The 20,746-nt window shown below is 39.5% G+C and overlaps 1 protein-coding gene across 4 annotated transcripts in view; it reads left to right on the top strand.

Annotated features, from left to right (window-relative positions):
* CREBBP (CREB binding protein) overlaps nucleotides 1-20,746 on the top strand; it is a 99,241-nt gene that overhangs the window by 20,630 nt on the left and 57,865 nt on the right. For all 4 annotated transcript variants that reach the window (XM_031052057.2, XM_031052059.2, XM_005152485.3 and 1 more), the window contains one exon: nucleotides 15,158-15,334. In XM_031052057.2, coding sequence (XP_030907917.1) covers nucleotides 15,158-15,334 — 177 coding nt within the window. The remainder of the gene's footprint in view (nucleotides 1-15,157; nucleotides 15,335-20,746) is intronic.

The raw sequence follows: 20,746 nt of genomic DNA on the forward strand, positions 1-20,746 counted from the left end.
TTCAAGAAACAGAACAGGTAGCCTTCATGGGGGCAGACCACAGCGTGGTTTCTCCTCTTGCTTCTTACTCAAGCATCACAAAGCCTGTTTCTGTTAATTGGCATTGCCTTGCCATTCAGCTGTCAAAAATGTTTATGGTGACTTTTCAGAGTAGAATTGTCTTTTCAGAGTAGAATTGTGCTGTGATCATCTGCTGTGGTCACACAACACAATGGTTAAGGATTTTGTCCCTAACACTAAATAGTATTAGTTCTTGTCTTCAATATTTGTGTTTGGGGTGGGGTTTATTTCTAAGTAGTTTATCTGAAGGACGCTTTTGGAAATGAGACTAGCAGATCCATCAGTTCTTTTGGATGCCATGGATTAAAAGCAAGATTTCCATTGTTGTTTCAGAAGGTTTTTTAAAATGATAAAATCTTCCAAGTCTTAACTAATAGATGTGACTAAAATTACTTCTTTTGAGTGTTTAGGCTGTTTTCACATACCTTCCTGCTGCTGTCTGTAGTTTGTTTTTTTAATACGCAGGTAAAAAATGAGTCAGATGTTGGGAGGGAGGAACACCTGCCATCTTAAATGTTGGTCTGTTATGAAATACCTGATTACTTCAGTCAGAAGGAAGCGTCTTTGTCGTAGTAATTTTCTTAATAGACTGCAATCATGCCCATAGATACCATTTCACAGAAGCATTTCTGATGACAAAATCTTTTAGCAGGCCTCAAAACTTCTCCTTACTTAAAAGATAAACTTAATGTTTGTACTTGACAGTGAGCTGTGATTATTCTGGGAATCCTATAATTGGAATTACATGCAGGAATGTGTCAAAGCAGCCAGTATTATGGTCTGAAAAGTAGATGCTGGTTGCCTATTTCCTTAGAAAAAAAGGCAGTGCAGGAAATCAGAAAATTACTTATGGCATTGTGTCAACCTGCCTAAGCAATGGATCAGGAGTGGAAGAGCAGTGAGATGAGGCTGTTCTTTTTCTGTGGCTTCCACAAGTGAAAACTACTTTGTTGACGTACAAATGGGACACCTTTACTCTCGGACAAAAACCAACATTACATTTAAAAGTTGTATTTTGGGATTTTGAAGTCTCCTCACTTAGCTCTAGCGGGTTGAAATTTCAGTACAAGAGGCTACACAGGGCATGGCCAAGTCAACCTTACAGAAGGTAGGGCAGTTTTCACCTGTATTTAAAGATTAACTTTTAAATGAGAAGGGATGTTTTGTTACAGTTTCCCCCCACATCTCAGTAAAAAAGTACTGAATTCTTACACAACTGTTACTTAACTTTGCATGGCTGAGGACAAAGAATGGCAAAAAATACAAATATTCCTTTCTTCCTGTGAATATTCATAGGAAATAACTGGTGGTTTGGAAGGGTAAATCATTTGTGTAGCATATATAGACAGTTTGACTGCTGCAGCTTTGTCAGTCTTGCTGTTACAGTAAAGGGTATTTACACCAGAAAAAATGGGGAGGAAAGTGGCACACTGAGCTTATTTATTTGTGTCTTAGCTGTTTATACGTAATTGCAGCAATGGCTTTAATTCTAAGGCCAGAAATATTTTGTAGAATTGAGATTTCCATGAATGAGGACTGCAGATGATTTTTGAACTCCTGGTGCTGCAAAAACTACCTAAGTGGCATCTGGAAATGTTAGTACTTACAAGCTCTGAAAACGCTCAGGCCCCAAAGTGATAGTCATGTTCTTTGGTATGTGTGTGTACGAGTCTGCTTTAGGTTTGGCAAATAAGCAGCGTACTGTGCCATAAAAGGGATTCAGTAGTGCCTTTGTTTTGGAATGAATCATAATGAAATTACAGCACGTTAAATTTAGGAACATCCTTGCCAAAAGGACCTGTCTAAAATAGACTTTTAGAAGAGAGTAGTAAATAGATTCTTTAGCAGTCTCTGGGAGGTGCTGCTGTTTTGGGGTGGAAAGGTTTTGAGTTTTCAGAGTGACTGCAGCATTATGCTGTTCTATCTGTGGGGTATTCAATTTTTGTAAGGGGATTTTAGAAAACAGACAAAAAAAAAAGTGCCCTTTGAATTTTTTGGCAAATGGACTAAATTAAATGGCTACCTTTACAATAGGAGGATCTCTGTGGACAGTCTGGAAAGAGTCCAGAGAAGGGTGACAAAGATGATCGAAGGACTGGGCAGCCCTTTGAGGAAAGGCTGAGAGAACTGGGTTTTTTAACCAAGAGGAAAAAAAAAAATCAGGAGAGACCTGATCACCATGTTCCAGTATTTAAGGGTGGCTGCAAAGAAGATAGAGACTTCTTTTTCACAAGGAGTCATGTGGGAAAAACAAGGGGTGATGGGTACAAAGTTACTCCTGTGGAGATTCTGACTGGGCACAAGAGAAAAATTTTTCACGGTGAGAACAACCAGCCATTGGAATAATCTCCCCAGCGAAGTGGTGCACTCCCTGATGTTGGACACTTTAAAGACTCAGCTGGACAGGGCACTGGAGCATCTAGTCTAGGTCATGCTTTGCCAAAAAAAAAATTGGTCCAGAGGATCCTTGAGGTCCCCTCCAGTCCAGTATTCTGTGATTCTGTGCTCCCCTGGAAAAGTGTTGGAAGACCATCAGTTGAAGATGATGTTTCGTTCTTGGAATGAGTTGTATTTGCTTCATTAGTCTGATATTGGGTATCTTGCATTAAAATAAGTTTCTGGACAGTGCTGTGTACAGGCTGCTTTTGGTGAGAGGCATGTATGGGCAGGCCTTTGTTCACACTGTTCAGTTTTAAGCGTGTGTTTAAAGACAACCATCAGTTTGCCTTGTTTAAAAACCTCTTGAGAAGTCTCCTGGTAGGCTTATGTGAATTGTTATTTCAGGAGAGCCTGTTTTCTACAGAAAGACTGGAGGTTTCATGTAGCTGTTGGAGTCAGTGTATTTCAAAATAAACATATTTGGCTCTTAAGAGTTATTTAAGTATTATTTCAACAGTGTAAATTATTTATAGTTCTGTTTCTCCTTAGTTACTGTTAATGTCAGGCTATGATACTTGTGCTAAGTGGTTGTTTGGAGTGAACTCTATTGATTTCATTTTTTTTTGTATTTTTTCCCCTTTTAATGTATATTAATGTAACCTGTGGTGTAAATTTGGCTCTTGTCTATTTGAAAGATACCTCCACGCCCCCAGCTGTGGATTGAAATAGAATAATTAATTCTCAGAAGCACAGGCTCTCCCTTCAGCGTGTCCACTTTCCCCTTAGGACTCGTGTCTCTTGAGGACAGTACATACTGTAAAGAAGGAAAACAGAAAACCTCTTGTCATTATATTTTTGGGACACCTTTCCTATTGCTGTTAGTCTGTAGAACTACTAGTGCTGCCTTTTCTACACCTCTTTGTAGGCTGTTGTATCACACAGACTACCTGGTAATGTGTCTTTGGCCAGCTTCTGTGAGATAAATGGGGAAGAATCTCTTAAATAGTGCTACTGTTTTTCTCACTGAGACAGTTTATTCCAAATAATACTATTTTTTTTGGTGAATGTTGAACTCTCCTTTTTTTTGTCTGTCTCCAGTGAACTGTAGGGACTTCAGAACTGCTGAGGTGCCAGTAGACACATCTGTAAATTCTTCTGTGACCTGTTGGATACATTTCAAAAAGCTAATATCTGTAATACAGAAAATAATGGAAGAAGCATTAATTTTGTGTTGAGATTTGCTGTTGCTTTAGAAACCTGCATTTAGCTTGATGATGATGAAGTAGAGGAATTGGGGGAGGACAGGGATATTTGAGTTGGGATCAACATAGATCTTAACTCAAAATTAGAGTGAGAAATTTGTTAAAATTAGAAAATTCCGGTTTGATGTGACAATTGTACACACTGTGTGTGTACTGATGTGTTTTAGTACAGACAGATTCTGCTTCTAGAAGTAACTCATAAAGATTTTGGCCTGTGAATATACAATCTGTAGAGGTGTTCCTTAACTGAATTTCAGTTTTCAAAATCCTCTTTGTAAGCGCTGTTGAATTACTGTTTGTGTCCAAACTACATTTTTTTTGATGAAACAAACCTTTGAAGCATCTTTAGTTAATTTAGCGGTTCTTGTTAATTTTCTATCCTTATGTAGTAAGAATATGTCTTGTTCATCTTCAGAAAACAACTTTTTCTGCTTGGCACTCATAAAAGTTCTTGAAGCAATTGGAATACATTGATCAATTGTGGCTAATTATCCATTAAAGCTTTGATGTTTTTATTTGCAAAGGTGACACTCGTTACAAAGTAAGCTGTGTGAGCTTTGTTTTTGCTCTCTAAGTACAGCAGTGTTGCTCAGTGCAGAAATTACTTTGATTCTTCCTGTAGTATATTCAGTTGTATCAGCGCTCAGGCTTGTGCAGAATTTTGGAGACATTTTCTTTCCTAAGGCATATTCACAGTGCAAGCATGTGATTAATTGATTTATTTTTTTTTTCTCCTGGAAAAGGTTAATTTCTAGTTGAGTGTATTAAAAGTTTGTTCTGTTTATATCCAGTCATTTGTAAGGAGTGCTTTGCCACAGAATTCCACCTTTTGTATTTCAATAATTATGCAGAAACATTTGTACACTTCTAAAGTGGTTTCATTGCCTTGGAATAACTGAAATTTGTCTTTGACCTCTGTGAAATGCTTGGAAGAGAATTTCAAATCTTCTAACGAGTGGTAATAAAACACCTGGTCTCCTCTTCAGGGGATTTTTAAAATGTTCTTTCTAGCTTTACCAAATCTCTGATCCTTTAATAAGGGATGAAGTAAATTACAATTGTTCCTGGTATTTCAGTATTTTTCTTTGACTTAGTTTACTACTGAAGAGCAAGTTTGCCTAAATGCTTCATGATTCTGTTGTAGTAGGCTTTTATTAGAGCAGTTAGATTAGGTAGGGGAGCGGAGACTTCAGCACAAGTCAGGCTTCTTCTGAATGCTACTTGCCAGGTCACGATTTAATTCTCAAACTGATTCTTGATTTATTTTTTTTTTTAAGGCATTCTTGTTACTGACTTCAAAAGTGAGTATTTTTAAGTGAGTGTTTTTGTCAGACCTCCAAATCTGCAGGTTGGTTTAGGTGAGCTCTCACCTCAGCTGAGGTAAAGGTACTGCCACTGGGCCTGCACTGAAATGGAGTTAATTTTTTTTTTTATTTGGTAACACCACTGGCTTTCTGCCATAAAATGATTAATCTTTTCCTTGCTTCTCCATCTGTCCCTCTGGCATATACATCCCAAGCACCATGGAGACTTTCTTCTGGAACATGTTACTATAGGATGAAGTAGTAATTAGTAGAGACTTTTTTTGGTCAATAAACAGATACAGGATGGTGCCAGCATAGTAAAGAAAGCCTGTTTTTCCCAGTTCACATGTGAATGTAAATTCCTAGTGGACCTTTTTTATGCTTCTTGGAGAGCCTTAATCAGTTAGGTGGACCTTGCTTTGTGTCAAAGATTCGTGTTTCATACCAGAGGAAGGTATGAGTCCAAAGTGCAAAGTCCTCGGCATGTGCCTGCCTGGAAAGCAGCTCTTTTGTACTGAGTGTGCAAGCAAAGTGGCTGAGTGCAGTCGTGGCAGTAGCATACAGGGACTGAGGAGGGGATTAATTCCGGGTAGTTGATGCTAGGTCATAGCAGCTCTGGAACTTGGGTGTGTTTAACTCTTCAGGAACCAGTGGTGAAGCAGTGCAGATGGCAGAGCATTAGTGTCTATTTCTCCTGGAGTTACCACTCTGGGAAGCAGAAAGAAGCCCTCTGAAATGAGTTCTGTCCTCTTTCGCTGGTGCTTACTAACAGTATTAAAAGCAACTGAATTGTCTGACAGTCTGAATTTCTGATGTTCTCCCATTACTTAGTGCAGATACACTCTTACATTCACAGTACTTTTGTCTGCTTTAATTGATAACTAATTGATAATTAATTCTGAGACACCTGACTGCTTAATTTCCTTGTCTTAAGCAAAAGATAAGAAAGATCAAAAAGTAGAAAGTTGAAATTATTTAAGCTAAGCAAGGTGACACTTCTTGGTAGCAAAATCATTTCAGTTAATGGGAAGAGAGAAGGGAGACAAAATGCTGAGCTTGTTAACCAAGTTGCATGTTGAAGGCCTGGATTTCAAGTAGGTGTAGTAATTTGGTGACGGGATATGAAGGCTTAGTCTGATAATGGGAGTATTAAGTGACTGGTTTTGGTGAGGCCCATAAAAGAGGAAAGTAAAGGGTGCAAGGGATTGCAGTGGCTTGGTGGCAGCAAGTACAGAAGAGGTTCTGAATCATCTCTGTCCTGTGGTGACTTGTGACAGTGCTGACTTGGAGGCAGGAGCAGTATACCTCTGTCTGTATACCAAATCATGCTGAACCTAAAGGATACTTCTTGGATCTGTGGGTCATAGTGGAAAGGGCAGAATTTCCATTTCATACCAGCTTGCTCTTAAAAAGTAGAGAGAGGAAAAGTGTCCCGAACGTGTCAGTAATGTAATAGGGGATTTTGGATGAAGCATGTCAGAAGCTGCTCTGGAAGGGCTGGATTATTTATGCACAGTTGCTCTGACAACCAAGGGCTATTGATTATGGTATAACCCTAAAGTTGCTGCTCAGGCATTCAGAAAACTAAATCATTGTTCACAGGTAGCTTTTGAAGGCTGAAATAGTTATTGTCTTCTTGCTATTTAGTATGTTATTTCACACTGGGTTATTTCAGCAATACAACAGGAGGAAGTAGGGGGAAGGTTCTTTGCAAGTACAAGGTATTTAGAAGAAAGCAGTAGTGAGTGACAGATGTGTCTTAATAGAGCAGTTTATACTGTTGAACAGCCAAGCTCTCACGTATGCAGTGCTTCAACACTACTATTAGTTTGTGAAGACCCGGCCTTTTATCATAAAAGATCATGTCTATGATGCCTCTGCTCTCTCTCTTTTTTCCTGAATTAGGATATGCATTTTCTGTTCTCGAATTGTAAAATTCTTATATTCTTACAATTAAATTGATTTTAGCTTTCGTACATAGACAAGTCTGGAAGAATGTAAGGGTGTCTTTGTCTTCCTCTTATAACTATCTTGTAAGATTCAGAGACATGGGAACAGTTTAGTGGGGGGAAAAATGGTCTGACCTTTCTATTTTTCTGTTGTCAAAATGGATCTGAGAGTGGCATACCTAGATTGGCTGTGTATCCTTGTGCTGCACTGTAAGGCTGTGGTTCTTCACAGCACCCCTCCCCAGGGGTCTTCTAAACCATTCCCTATCCTACTTTCAGTTTGCTCCCATGTCCTCAGATAATCTTTCTGAGGTGCTGACAGGAGTAAACTGGCAGTAACAGTGGCTCTTTGAGAGGCCTAGATACACTGCCCTCGGCTAAACATGGTGGGGAATAGCAGAGGTCTTTGTGCCTTTTCTACCTGGAGATGTAAATCTGAGTGTCATAATCTACCTGTCCATCTCTCTACTTAGGAACTTAATTATCTGTGAGACCTTTAACAAAAATGGGTAAAATTGACCAGTGATTTACAAAGTGATTAAACTGATTGGAGGGAGGGGGAGGAGGTGGGATGCCGATAGTCACAGTGTTATTGCTTAAACCCAGTTTCCTTAGGTTATCCAGCTAACAACTTTACTGCAATCACTGTCAGTCTGAAGAGGCAGCTTAATTGCTACTGGATTGAGTGAATGAAATTCTCTCTTGGAGTCCACCCAGTCTTGATCTTGTGTCATTAGAAGAGCAGTCATCTGAAGTTGCACTAAGCCATGTTCTGTCTAGTACAGTTCTACGTGACCAAGGAAAATACAGTGTTTTGATGTAGTTTTGGGGTTTCTCCTCTGTGCCACTGCTTTCCTGGACTTTGATACTTGTCTGTGGGTTTGTTTAATGGTCTTGACAGCTTGGTCAGAGTCTCAAATGATTTTTACTTCCTGGGGTAACTTCTTCTCAATCTTTCTGTATAGACAAGCAGAAGGGAACTTGTATTTGCTTTCAGTTATTAGGTTACATTTAATAAAGAATTACACATATAAAAATGACAGCGATAAAGTCAGACATGATACCTCTGATTATAGGTCTTATGGCTTTTGTGAATTAATTCCTGTTGATGAGTAATAGCACACACTATTTAGATAAAAAATTGCATTAATCTTCAGAATTTCAGTGATATTTGGTCACTTACATTTTTTCTAATTTTTGCTTTGAAGCTGTAGAGCTTCAGCTCTTCCCTGTTGATATGTCTTTGCTAAATAGGAAATATTCCTGTTATCACCTTCCTATTCCCTAAATTGGTACTTCAGGTTCACTTCAATCCTTACCTTAATAAGTTAAGCAAATTAATAAGCTTAAATAGTAAGCTAAATAAATTAGGGTATGATTGCAATTAGATTCTGTTGCAGCCATGCATTTTAGTTCTTTTAATAGTCCTTGAGGCTTTTCTGAATCCTGTCATTCTTACGTACTGTTCATGAACTAATACAGCATGATCGTTGTCATTGCAGTAGCTTTCACATCAAGCCAAACACATAAAGAAGTCACTGCATGCTTACCCAGTTTTCTTTTCAGACCTCCTGTTGTCATACTGAGAGCTCAGGGCTGTTGTTCAAGCACTTTGCAGATTCACAGCTTTCAAAGTCCAGCCAAGCTGTCTAGCGTGCTTCCTTTCTTTCTAGGACTGTTTTCTAGTTAAAAATCTAGTAGGTACCAAACTGAATATTAATGGTAACTATTTTTAGTTTACAGAATTGGATCATAATCAGATTACTTCAGCCAGGCTTATTTTCTGCTGAACCCATGCTGCTTTGAGTTCTTTGGTTCTCATATCAATCTTTCAGTGGTTTTGCTGCTCTCAGGCTGGTCTAAATATGGTGGTATTTTTTTGTTTTGGTTTTAAGTACTGGCCATAATAAACTTCTAGTTTTGTACAGAAGAGTCGGTGCTTCAAAACTTCATGAAAGTCAACATTTAACTTAAAGAGGGGGTTTTGGTTTTCTTCCCCTGGACTAATCTGTCTGGACCAACTAACAAAACAAATTAACGTTAACTCTATGTAGGCAATGGTGATACAACATACAGAACTGGCAGTGTTGTCAGAGGTGGATGCTGCTTCTTGGCATGTGCCTGCAATGAGGATGCTTTCTCTCTTGCAGGGAAACTGATAGTGAGCTCAGTCTGTCCTGACAGTCCCTTTTATTAAGTTTGGAAACCCTGGAGAAAGGTGGGTTGTGGCAGCCAGAGGAGAGCAGAGTTGCCCAAAGGAAAATGGGTAGTAAGGAGCAGAAGTGTGTACAGTTCTGTGGTTTATAACAGCATATTGGTAGGAAAGCTGAAAAAGGGATTGTGAATAGGAAATTGAGTGCTTGTAACAGTGAATGGTTTTTGCAGCATGTTGTATTAGTTGCATGTCTTGGGAGCATCAGAGGAATATGTGGTAATGAAGTAACTGAGTGAGATAAATGGCTGTAGTGGTAAAGGTAAAGGGACAGTTAATAAAAACTTAAGAGTAGGAGGAAAGGAAAAGATTTATTTATGGCCTAGATGCTTCGTGTACAAAGAGAGCAGCTCCTTGATGTTCAGCTAGAGGAAGTTCTGTGGTATGTCAGCAGTGATAAAGAAGGGAGGAAAAGGGTAAGTTTTTAAAAATAGAAGAAATGATATAGTATAAAGGTCCAGTCTGGTCCTAAGGTATCTTTTAAATTAGATTGGCGAACTTCTTATTTCAGTCCCACCAACTTCGAGTTGAGCCTTTGGATGAGGTATAAATTTGGTTACATACTTGATCTGTAATATCCGTGAAGCTCCAGGTGCTAGAGGAAATTGAATTGCTGTTCTGAAAATAACCAAAAAGTAAACCAAAGAGAAGTACCTCCCACACCTGCTGCTCAAAACTTGTGTAGTCCAAGTCAGCTAAACAAAGGTTTGGTTTTCTTTTTTCAGCTTGGAAGTTTCTGCATTCCTTGACTGGTGAGAGTATAGTGAAATACCCTGTTTCCTATCCACTCTCAGTAATAGATTCCAGTATCTTAGTGAGTTGCCATAGTGATATAAAAGGGAACAGAATCTGCTTGTCTTTCTGGGATAGCAGAATTATTAAATTAAATGCCTTTTCCATTAAAGGAGAGTAGTATTCTTCTGTTTCTGAGAAGAACTATTTTAGAGTAGAAATAATGTGTTTAAGCTGGTTTTCTGCATTAATTATGCTATTTCTTCAGGTGCTTCTAGCCTTGACTTGCAGTTCTGTGCTAGGTCCTTTATAGCACCTCTGCATCTCCCCCATCACAACTGATCAGTAGCTGCATAGAGAACACCTGGCTTGTGAAAATGTCTGCTTTACTCTGTCAGAAGTCATTGCAGTTGTGAGCACAAAGAACCAAGTAAGAAACAGGAGTTGCACAAAATTGTGACACAGAAACATGAGGATAAAATGTGAGTTGCCAAAGGATGAGGAGGGATGAAAGGAGCCACCTGGGATAGAGATCAGAGAACACGGCCTGTAGAAAATGATGCTTGAGAAAGGATATCAACTGACAGTTGAATGAACTGATGGAAAGGAAGAGAAGGCAACAGGGGAAGGAACATCCTTAAGCTTAGCACAAAATGGGAGTGAAGTGCAACATAACCCAGGTTTTCAGAGAGCTTTCTGCTTCTGTTGTGAGGGAAGTGCACCAGCTACCATGCTAATAGGTTGAATCTTGAGTGGTCCTGTGATACACACATCCATGCCCATTTGTTGCAGGTGAAAAAAGAACTCACACTGGATAGCTTTTTGATTTTGTTCCTTCCAGGAAAGTAAATTTAACAAACTTTGCATAAAAATCTTTGTGTTGGCTCAGAGTCCTGCATAAAAAGACCATTCTTATCAGGTTGCTGACTCCCATGTTCATGTTGGTTTGTCATCTTTAATGACTTAAATATAAAAACAAAGGTCTTCTGAGTATCTGCCTTTTTCCCCCGCCTGCCCCCTCATTTCACATCGGAAAAGAACTGGGGGAAGAGGCAGAAGCATTTGAGCCTTCTGAGTCGCTTGGTTTGGAGCTGCTGGTTTCAGTTTTCAGAATGAATAAGCTGTGTAAAATCTTTACTATGTGAAGGCTTGATCATCTGATTATATTTTGCCAGTTGTTTTTTGAGATTTCAACTAGCAGTGGTTTAAATGAAGTTCCAAGGAAGGTCACCTTATCTTGATGCTCAGATTAAGCAGGAAATGCCAGCTAATGCCTTATGCAGTAGGATACCTTTCTGTGTCATTATGCAGAGGTTTGCCCCATTCTTGCTTTTCTTCCATCTCCTATTTGCTGCCTTTGCACTGGTGAGGTGCTGGCAATGCTTTGCTTTGCTGCTGGCTCTGTTCGCTGGAGGTGCTTGCTGCTGGAGTAAATATTGAGCTGCTCTTTAGGTTGGTAGTAGCAGCTCTGAAAGGCTGTTGATCTTAATGCTGTTTGTCAGCAAGGTTGTTCTGCCACTAAAATTCCTCGTTGAGCCCAGCCTTGGTTGAAAACTATTACGAATAGGTAAGAGTTTGTTAGAGCAATTCTTGCATTGTGGTGTGCACTCCTTGTCTCTGGAAATCACAGTTCTGTTAGTAAGTTTAATTCCTCTGAGGCAAAACTGAGCTTAGAAAACCTGAAACTATGAACATCTCTGAGCTTTATTAAACTCATCTTGTATATGGGCCCTCCTGACTTTTGTCTCCATATTTACTTCAGGGACTGCCACAAAAGAAAGATCTTGCCACCTTTTCAGATTTATTTTAAGGTGGACTTCAAACAAAAAAAAATCTTTAGCAGTTTGTTTCAGTGGCCATAATTTACAAAAAAGAAATAAAGTTTAGGTTAAAGGGCATATCTAATGTTTTACAGTGTTATCAAAGTACCTGCTTTTTTAAAGTTGTAGACTGGTATTCAGCCTTAGGTTCCTTTAGTTGATTGAAGAACAATGTCAGAATTGGAACACCATGTGGCAGATAGCAGGTTTAAAAAAACCACAGTGTTTCAAATGGAAGCTGCTCTGCTTCTGGCTTGGTTTCAAAGAATAGCAAGGCATTTCTTAAAATTTCAATCAGGTATCTGTTAGTTAATGATCACCTAGAAGAGGAGAAATTATCATCATATTAAGCTCTCAGTTTGCAAGGCTTGACAGGTTGCTTTGTTGTTGTACTTAGTTGTGATATGTTTAATAACAAGATCTATTGAAAAGGAAGTATTCTAATATGATAAACCTGTTAGTATTGCAGTTCGCTGATGCTTTTAGGATGTTATAGTGGCTTAGAGTTGTAGCAAACTTATAATGAAATTTTCTGTTCTTTTTCTTTTGAGACAGAAATATTTGTAATATTCTTTCTAAAAAATATTCTAAAACATTTTTTCCTGTAATAAAAATGCTAATCTTTCTTGAGAATGAAATTACATGAGGAAAACCTCTCTTCAGGAGCAAGAACTTAAATTTGGTGTGAAGTTTGCTTAACATCCTCACTGCCTAAAGAAAATCTTCCACTTTCTGAAAATTCAGCTGTGTTTTGAGATTCTGCCAGAGGCTTAGAATGTATGACTACTGCACAAACTGAACAAGTCCGTGGTGGGCAACTTTGTTGCCTACACTGAGTCTTTTCCATCTCCTCCCCTAGTGATCAGATCTTCTGTAGGCTGAGCAAGCCCATCTCTTTCAGCCTTTTCTCACATGGCTTCCCATCCCTTGGATCATCTCCGTGGTGATTCTCTGGATCCTCTCCAGCCTGTCCAAATCTTTCTTGTTTAGCAAGGACCAAAACTGAACACAGTACTTCAGGTGTGGCCTGACAAGTGTTGAGTAGAGTGCGATAATGACATCTTTGTATCTGCTGGAAGTGCCCTTGTTGATATAACCCTTTGCTGCAGCTGCACACTGTTCACTCGTGTGGAGTTTGTTGTCCACTGGGATCCTGAGGTCCTTTTCCACAGAGCTGCTCCCTAGCTGGACTGATCCCAGCCTGTGCTGCACTCCTAGATTATGTTTACAAATGAATGAAATTTGTAGTTGGGGATTTAGACAAAAGCAGAAACAGAGTAAGACCCAAACAGCTAATGTTCCTATTTCTGGCCTCTGAAAGGTTTAAGTAGTCATAAGTTGCTTTCTCAGAATCTCACTTTTAGTTTCAGAAATTTTCTTCACAGGTAGTCTGAAACACTGTCATAGTATTAATGAGTAGCTGTAGGTATCATATGATCCTTTATCATACGTCTGAAATAGTAGGCTAAGATGAGTGGGTAAGTTTATTAAATACTTCACTCTTAATTCCTCAGAGAAAAGCTGCCAAAATAATAATAAAACCCTAACATGCAGTCCTACAGAAATACAGAAAATATAGTTGTTAATAGTTGTGCAGTGTGATGGTAGCTGTACTCTTCTATAAAAGCAGTCTTTACTACTTAGGTTTTGATGCTGTTAAGTAATGTGTTTTTTGGACTTAAATGCTGTTTGAATTATTCAGCTTTACAATAGAAGACAGCACATATCTGATAACCTCTTATATTGACAAGAAACAGCTGCTGTTTTTTTTAACATGTATGTAGGGAGTCAGGTTTTTCTGGCAAGATTTAACAGTTTGTACAGTGGAAAAAAGGCCTGAATCTGGCAACAGCCACTTGGCAGGATGCAGGTTAAGGGAGTATTTCCTAATATAAAGCTACTTTGAATGTGGTTGGGCCAGCTGTCTGAAACCCAAGTGTACAAAGTACACTGACAAAGAGGACAAGGCACAGTCAAACTGTGTTTATTGGACTCTGCCCCGACATAATTTAGTGGTCTTAACCAGTGCTTCATCAAGTGATCATGCAGCCTGATTCCTGTAAGCATGAAAAAACAACCACTGAGCAGTTCCTTATGATGAGGGTGTTACACTGGCAAACTGATGTGCACATTACCTCTTCTAGCCATGGGAATAGTCCTCCTGAATTCCTGCTGGTAAGGAGAGTGAAAAGACCAGGACCATGGAAAACCAGTGTGTTGTATGTGGAAGAGCTGAAGAGGCCAAAGGAAGGGGAAAAATAGGATTTAATATTTCAAGACTTGCACAGTGGTTGGATTTATATTTAAGACATTCTGACAGGTGATAAGGTCATCTAGAAATCCTCCCAGTGTGGGACAGGTGGGAGCACAAACATGATCTGTCAGCTTTTATTTCTTCTTTATTTGGAGGGGGAAGGAGAGTCCTACTCTTAGTTGTCCTCTTTGAAAGAAGTAAATTCCTGCTAAAATGTTTTTTGAGGACCTTTTGTCCAGTGTAATATCATAGAATCATAGAATAGTTAGGTTTGGAAAGGAGCTTAAGATCATCTAGTTCCAACCCCCCTGCCATGTGCAGGAACACCTCACACTAAACCATATCACCCAAGGCTTTGTCCAGCCTGGCCTTGAACACTGCCAGGGATGGAGCATTCACAACCTCCCTGGGCAACCCATTTCAGTACCTCACCACCCTCACAGTAAATAATTTCTTCCTTATATCCAGTCTAAACCTCTGCTGTTTAAGTTTCAACCCGTTACCCCATGTCCTATCACTGCAGTCCCTAATAAAATATTAACTGGCTCAAGTAATAGAGATTTCACCATTTCTCTTGAGAGGCTGTTCTTCAGGGAAAATGCCTCTTCAGATGGACAGTGCTCTCATTCGGAAGGAGTCATGTTTCTGCTTGCCCTTCGTAAGGAGTTTTGGGGGTCTGATTTGTTAAGGATGTCAGCATTAGATAGATGTCCTTTTGCTCAGACATTTTTCCTCAAGTACAAAATCATAAGTAGATAAGCATTTGCTAGATGCCTCTGTATAATCCACTCCCTTCTAGTCTATGTACAAAGTCATGCTTTGTGCACTCTGTGCACAAAGTGTTACAGGATTTGAGGTTTTGTTGGTTTTCAAAAGTTTTTGCAGTGCTGAAAAAAGTAATTTCTGTCAATGCAGAGTAGGAAGGATTGTTCTTGTTTTCCCCTTTGCATTCTCATGATGATTTTGTAAGTTAAGTTGCAACACCTGAGACACAGAACTGTGAATTTGTAAAAAAATTTTTTTCCCCATACTTTTATTTAAAGTTGTAAAATTGATACTATAATATTGAGCAACTGACACTGGAGTTTGTTCTCTGTGAATGCAAAGATCAATATTTGATGCATGTTTTCTTAATGTCCCCTTGGAATCAAAGAGGTGATAATAATTTTATTCATTCTTTTCCAGATGGGAATGACAGGTAACACTAGTCCCTTCGGGCAGCCTTTCAGTCAAACTGGAGGGCAGCAGATGGGAGCTACAGGAGTGAATCCTCAGTTACCAAGCAAGCCAGGCATGGCGAATAGTTTGTCTCCCTTTCCAGCCGACATCAAGAGTACTCCTGTCACCAGTGTGCCAAACATGGTGAGTCGTACTTGCCTGTTTCCCTTATTCATTGTGTCTCCGTCGTGCATTCTAAATTCGTGAGTGATACAGCTTTGGCAGCATTACTGGACCTCTACTCCACGGTCATTTGAACATGAGAGTTGCCCCGTGATTCCTCACTGTCACTGTGTAGTGCATCCAGTAACTTAACTTTCTAAGAAATCACAGTGCTTTGATGTAAGAACTTCCTTTCATTTTGTCTGGTACATTTAGCTCCAAACCAAATTGAAATGTCTTCTCTGTAAGTGCCGTTTGTAAGTTTACATTTCTAAATCAATTATAATGTGTTAGATAGAGCATCAGCTTCCTGAAACAACATAGTACCTTTCATATCCTTTGAATCTGAAGTAGTAAACATGCCACATGCTTCTCAGTTTCTCTTGTGTGTGACTTGCAGCTCACAAGCTTATAAGAACAGTTCTTAGCAGGATACCTTGCCCAAGTTTGTAGTATTCTGTTTACTAGAGCTTGCTTTATAAAGTGAAATGAAATATTCCCATTTGTCTCAGTATGTCTGCGTATTAATCAAACTGCTTGTGTTGTTTCCATGGAAACTCCAGCTTGTTGCATTTTAAATTCTTGTACATGGTAGCAGTTACTATAGAAACTTGTAAAACCTTCCATAAGATGCAAATTGCTTATTTTTCAATTTAACTAGAAAACTAGCTGGTTTTTTGGCACAAGCAATGCTTGTCCTTCCATCAGTGAGTTTGCTATCTGCCTGTCACTAACCAGGCTAAATATGAGGGAACAGAGTGTAATAAGCTTCCTCTTTTCTCCTGATTTTAGAGGACCACGTCCTAATTTTCCTTTAGTTACACTATGAAATCTTTGTTTACTGTGTCATTTACTGCTTGTGATTATGGAAAGGAGATAGTGACTGGAATTAAGAACATGTTCAGAATACGACTTGTACTCATGCAGAATAGTTCTAAAAGACAATTTGCTGCATGACTATTCTAATTTTATTTTTAAAATGCTTTTAAGTTTAGATCAAATATATAGCAAATGAATTATTGCCCTGATATTGCAGCGAACCTGCAAATCCTCACAAAGTGCTGTGTTCACCTCGGGGATTGGATCATTCTGCAGCCTAATTGTCTGTGCTCATTTCAGTACCAGGGTTTGGGAAGCCTAAATCTTACTGTACTCACTTACTAGTATAGGATGTAATGGCAGATACTCAGGTGGAACAAAAAAGGCATTTGCCATCAAGGCTTGTCCAGTGGTTGGGAAGGAAGTAAAAGAAAAAAACTTTCAGTTTCCTTTCTCCCCATCTTGTCCAAGAAGTGGAATACAGCAAAGAAAACTTACTTTCCTGGTGCTATCAATTGCAGTTTCTTTAAAATGTCAGAAATATCACTTGTCTTCTGAGAGGACAGTCAGCACCATCTTTCTTTATTTCTCAGGTGTCAAAAGCTCTGTATTTCCAATATATCTTTTTCTCTTCAAGCCAATACAGAAAGTAATGGCCATTCCAGCTGATAGACATCTGTACTGTTGAACCAAAAGGTCTCACCCTGCTTATGGGTCATGTGGTGGCTAGAGTTTGATTACAGTCCTGATGGGGTGGAATTTTTGTCTTTAGAAACTGAAATTTCCATTTAAACATTCTTATTGCAAAGCCAAGAATTTAAAAGGAAATGTCAGACTTGTTAAAATTTAACCTTTACTTGGTGGCAGTGGGTAAGGCAGTGTAATTATTTGGTAATAGTGCATACATGGCCATATGCTATTCCTTCCACAGGGACTTTGCTCTATTCAGCATACAATATGAACAGTGCCCTCTGAAAGAGCATCTAGTCAACATTTTGTTCTATTTTTGGTGCTCAGTGTGTAGCTGTGGGTCTTGTCTGAATGTAGTAATATATTTCACTCAGACGGTCATTTCCAAACAGTCTTTTTTGTGGCAGTCATTACTGGAGCAGGCACATACTTCAGATTGTTTAATTCTCACAGTGCCTCTCTGAGATAAAGATGTGTTGCCCCAGTTTTAAACATGAGGCTGAGGCACAAAAAGGCTAAGACTGGAAGAATCTGCTGACTCTGAACTTGAGGTTTGTAGGCTCTGGCTTGCTAAAGCCTTCCTCCTTTCATATGTGAAGATGTTAGGGGTAAAATAATGTTTACATCAGCTAGATGTGTGCTTCCGTAACTCATGGAAGGCTGTCTGTGTCTCATGTTGGGCAACTAAAATATGACTCAAACAGCCCTTGTGAAAAGTTGTTTGTGACAGAGGCAGCTCCCCAGAGCAGGCTTGCAGCTACGAACTATTGTGCCATGCTTTCTTTCTGCAATCCCTTTGCCATTTGCTATGTCCTGTGATGCTTTTGGACCTTAGAGATGGTGGTTTGGTTTGAGGGGTTTGGCTTTGTGCGTGGTCTGCTGGAGACATTGCCTGAAGGAGGCAGGAGTGAAGTGTAAACGTTAGGTTACCATCTGTCAAAAATGAACCTGTGGAGTATCAGTTCAGACTCCATCTACTACAGCAAGTGAAATACCAACTACATCTTTGGGAAATGATTGGAAGATGTGAGCCACATGTCTTGCTAAAACAGTAATTTATACTACCCTTAGGTTAAAGGGCTCTGTAAATACTATTCCATGAGAGACAAACCCATGCGAATGAAAACACTGGTTGTATGTTGCATGTCTGACACAGGAAAACAGGTTCCATCATGATGTTAAACACCTTGGTTACCAATAAGAATATCTAAATAGAAGAAGAGGAAATGGAAAGGTGCAGCTGTTGTCTTAAGGCCCCTTAGTCTTGAAAAGCAGGAATTTCTTAAACACTCCTTTTGCTTTTCTTTGTAACCTTGTGTATACTGCAAAAGTAAAACAAAAGATGGGATGTTTTTAACCCACATTATTCTAAGCATCATTATCTGTGGCACCCCTGTCCTAAATACTAATCATGAGTTTTCCCACTGCAAGGCATAAACCTCAGACTGACAGCTGGGATAAACCTCTGCTGCAACAGTGGAATTGTTTTAAATCTGAATTCTGAGAAGAACACACACTCTTGCTTCTCACCTCCCAAATGAAGTGGTTCTCTTAAGTGTTAGTTCATGGCATCTTCCAGCCCTGCACTAGACCCTGAGAAACATGTTGGTATAATCTGTTTAATTAGGATAGAAATAACAAGCCTTATGGTATTAAAATGATTAAAAGGTCAGCACTAAGGTATTAATTTTTAGTGCCAGCTGGATGGATTTTTTTTTTGTTCTATTTTGTTAACTGTGGATCTGAATGTTAGCTATTGCTTTGTATGACTGTGACAGGATACAATCAATTTTCTTTACAGATTAGGCAGCTTGAAATCTTGAGTGAATGACTTGTTTCAGAAACGTAAATGTTGCTTCTTACGTCCTGGGAAGTTTTGGTGACACACTGTTGAGTTTCGGTGTTACTTCAGCTGTTTGATGCAGGATTGGCAATGCTCTGCCTGTAGTGAGATTATGCAAAATCTCTGCGGGACTGTGGCAGTGAGCCATGCTCTGCACTTTGGCACTCGCCGCAGTGTGCAGCTTATACGGGAACCAGGAGTCTCTTGATGTTGGAGTACCTGGCCTCTGGGTTGTGTTGTCAGTGGGGGGAACCCTGTTAGACTTTCACATCAAACTTGGTGGAGCTTTGCACTGTCTGCAGTGCTGTGTGTTCCAGGCATTGTAATAGATGGCTTCTTCATGGACATAGCAGTAAATCTAGTATTTCTACAGGGGTTAGGAGTACAATGTGTGAAGTTCAGCTTCCAGACACCAGCTTCATTTCACAGTTATCCCTATGACCAGCAGATGGAGTTGAGAGAATGTTACTTTCTGGAAGCAAAGGAAATCGCTTCTCCTCATTTCTCTTGACTTGGAATGGAACGACACATCTTCTCTTGTGTTTTTTGCCCCCCTGTCCCTGATCTCTTATTAAATGACATATTGGGTTTTCTGTTGCATTCTTCCTTGTTTCTCTGGGTTCTTTTGTCTTTTTGATATCTTTATTAACAGATTTCGATGAGAAGAGAGGAAAACAGTGACTGGGGATGAGGATGTCTTAAATGTGCCTTATTGCAGACCTAGAGAGAGGAAGAAAGCTTTTAAACTGGAAGGCCAGGTTCAATTAGAGCAAATAGAGCTGTAGCTAGTTGAAATAGACAACTCATATTTTATTCTAGAGACCAGAAATAAAAGGCTTTATAAAAAATCACTTAACTGTTGAGTCCTGACAGTGAGTAAGTCTTGATTTCTTAACCTTTTGTTTTTTTTTTTCCTCTTGTAGCAGTCAGTCTTCTCTATCACTGTGGGAAAGGTCTGTGACTGTTGCCTCAGAGACATGCTGTGTTTCTGTTTGCTGCTCTCATCAGTAGTCTCCTGGTCTCTGGTGGGCTTACTGTTTGCTGTGCTCACCTTCCTGCGCGTGCCCTGACCTGCATGCTGAAAGTTTCTCATTCACAGACACACTCACTCCTTCCCATCCTCAAGAAAATCCCAGCTGATTTGGAGCAGTGGCCTTGTGAACAGCTAGGAAAAGCTCTTGTCCACATTGCTTAGCCATGGTCTTCTAAAGAAGATCTTAACCTGGAAACAAATTCGACAGTGTTCAGCGCCAGAGAAACTATGTTATTTTGTCAGGAACAAAATAGGCATCTCTATTCTGTATTGGTGCAGGAACTCCTCCCAGAAACATTGCTTTGAATGGTAAAACATTTTAGGTTTTGCACTATCTGCAGATATGGTGCCAGGCTGGCAGAAGCCGAAAAAGAGGATCTACTCTTTCCCCAGAGTTCTGGCTCGTGTTCCATTCTCCCATCCACATATACAAAAATACGTGGTAGAGGATATCCATTGCCACTTCTTACGGTCTTCCAGCAGCTGAGGTGAATGTACTCTAGAGCAAGCACTCTTGACGGCATGCCTTCCCTTCACATACAAACTTCTCATTTGCCTCTTGTCCACAGATTTGCTATTTGCGGTTTTTAGTGTTGCTCATTCCTCTGTCTGTTTTATCCCCCAGTAAATCCTATATAAACCTCTTCATATTTTGTTTGAGTAATTTCCTGTACATGAGAGCTGATTTCTGTCTACAGATTTCTTTGTCAAATACTGTCCCTGTTTGTTACTTAAAACACTTCAGTGTGTATTTCTTGGTATTTGCTGGTCTTTCAAATCAGAAGGACAAGGAGATAAAGCTCCAAAAGTGTATCCTTAAGAAATACACTGATCCAACCCTAATTCCAAGCAGAGTCAACGACATAATATTAAGACCTTTGCTGGTTTAAACAGAAAATTCCTTTACCAATTAAAAGCCAAGTGCACTGACCAACCATTTGAGCTCTTCCCATGGCACGACCATAGGAGCCTCCTCACCTTTTGTGGTTATCATGGGCTTGCAAGGCTC

Source organism: Melopsittacus undulatus, chromosome 8 (assembly GCF_012275295.1).
Source record: "Melopsittacus undulatus isolate bMelUnd1 chromosome 8, bMelUnd1.mat.Z, whole genome shotgun sequence".
In the NCBI taxonomy this organism is placed as follows: Eukaryota; Metazoa; Chordata; class Aves; order Psittaciformes; family Psittaculidae; genus Melopsittacus; species Melopsittacus undulatus.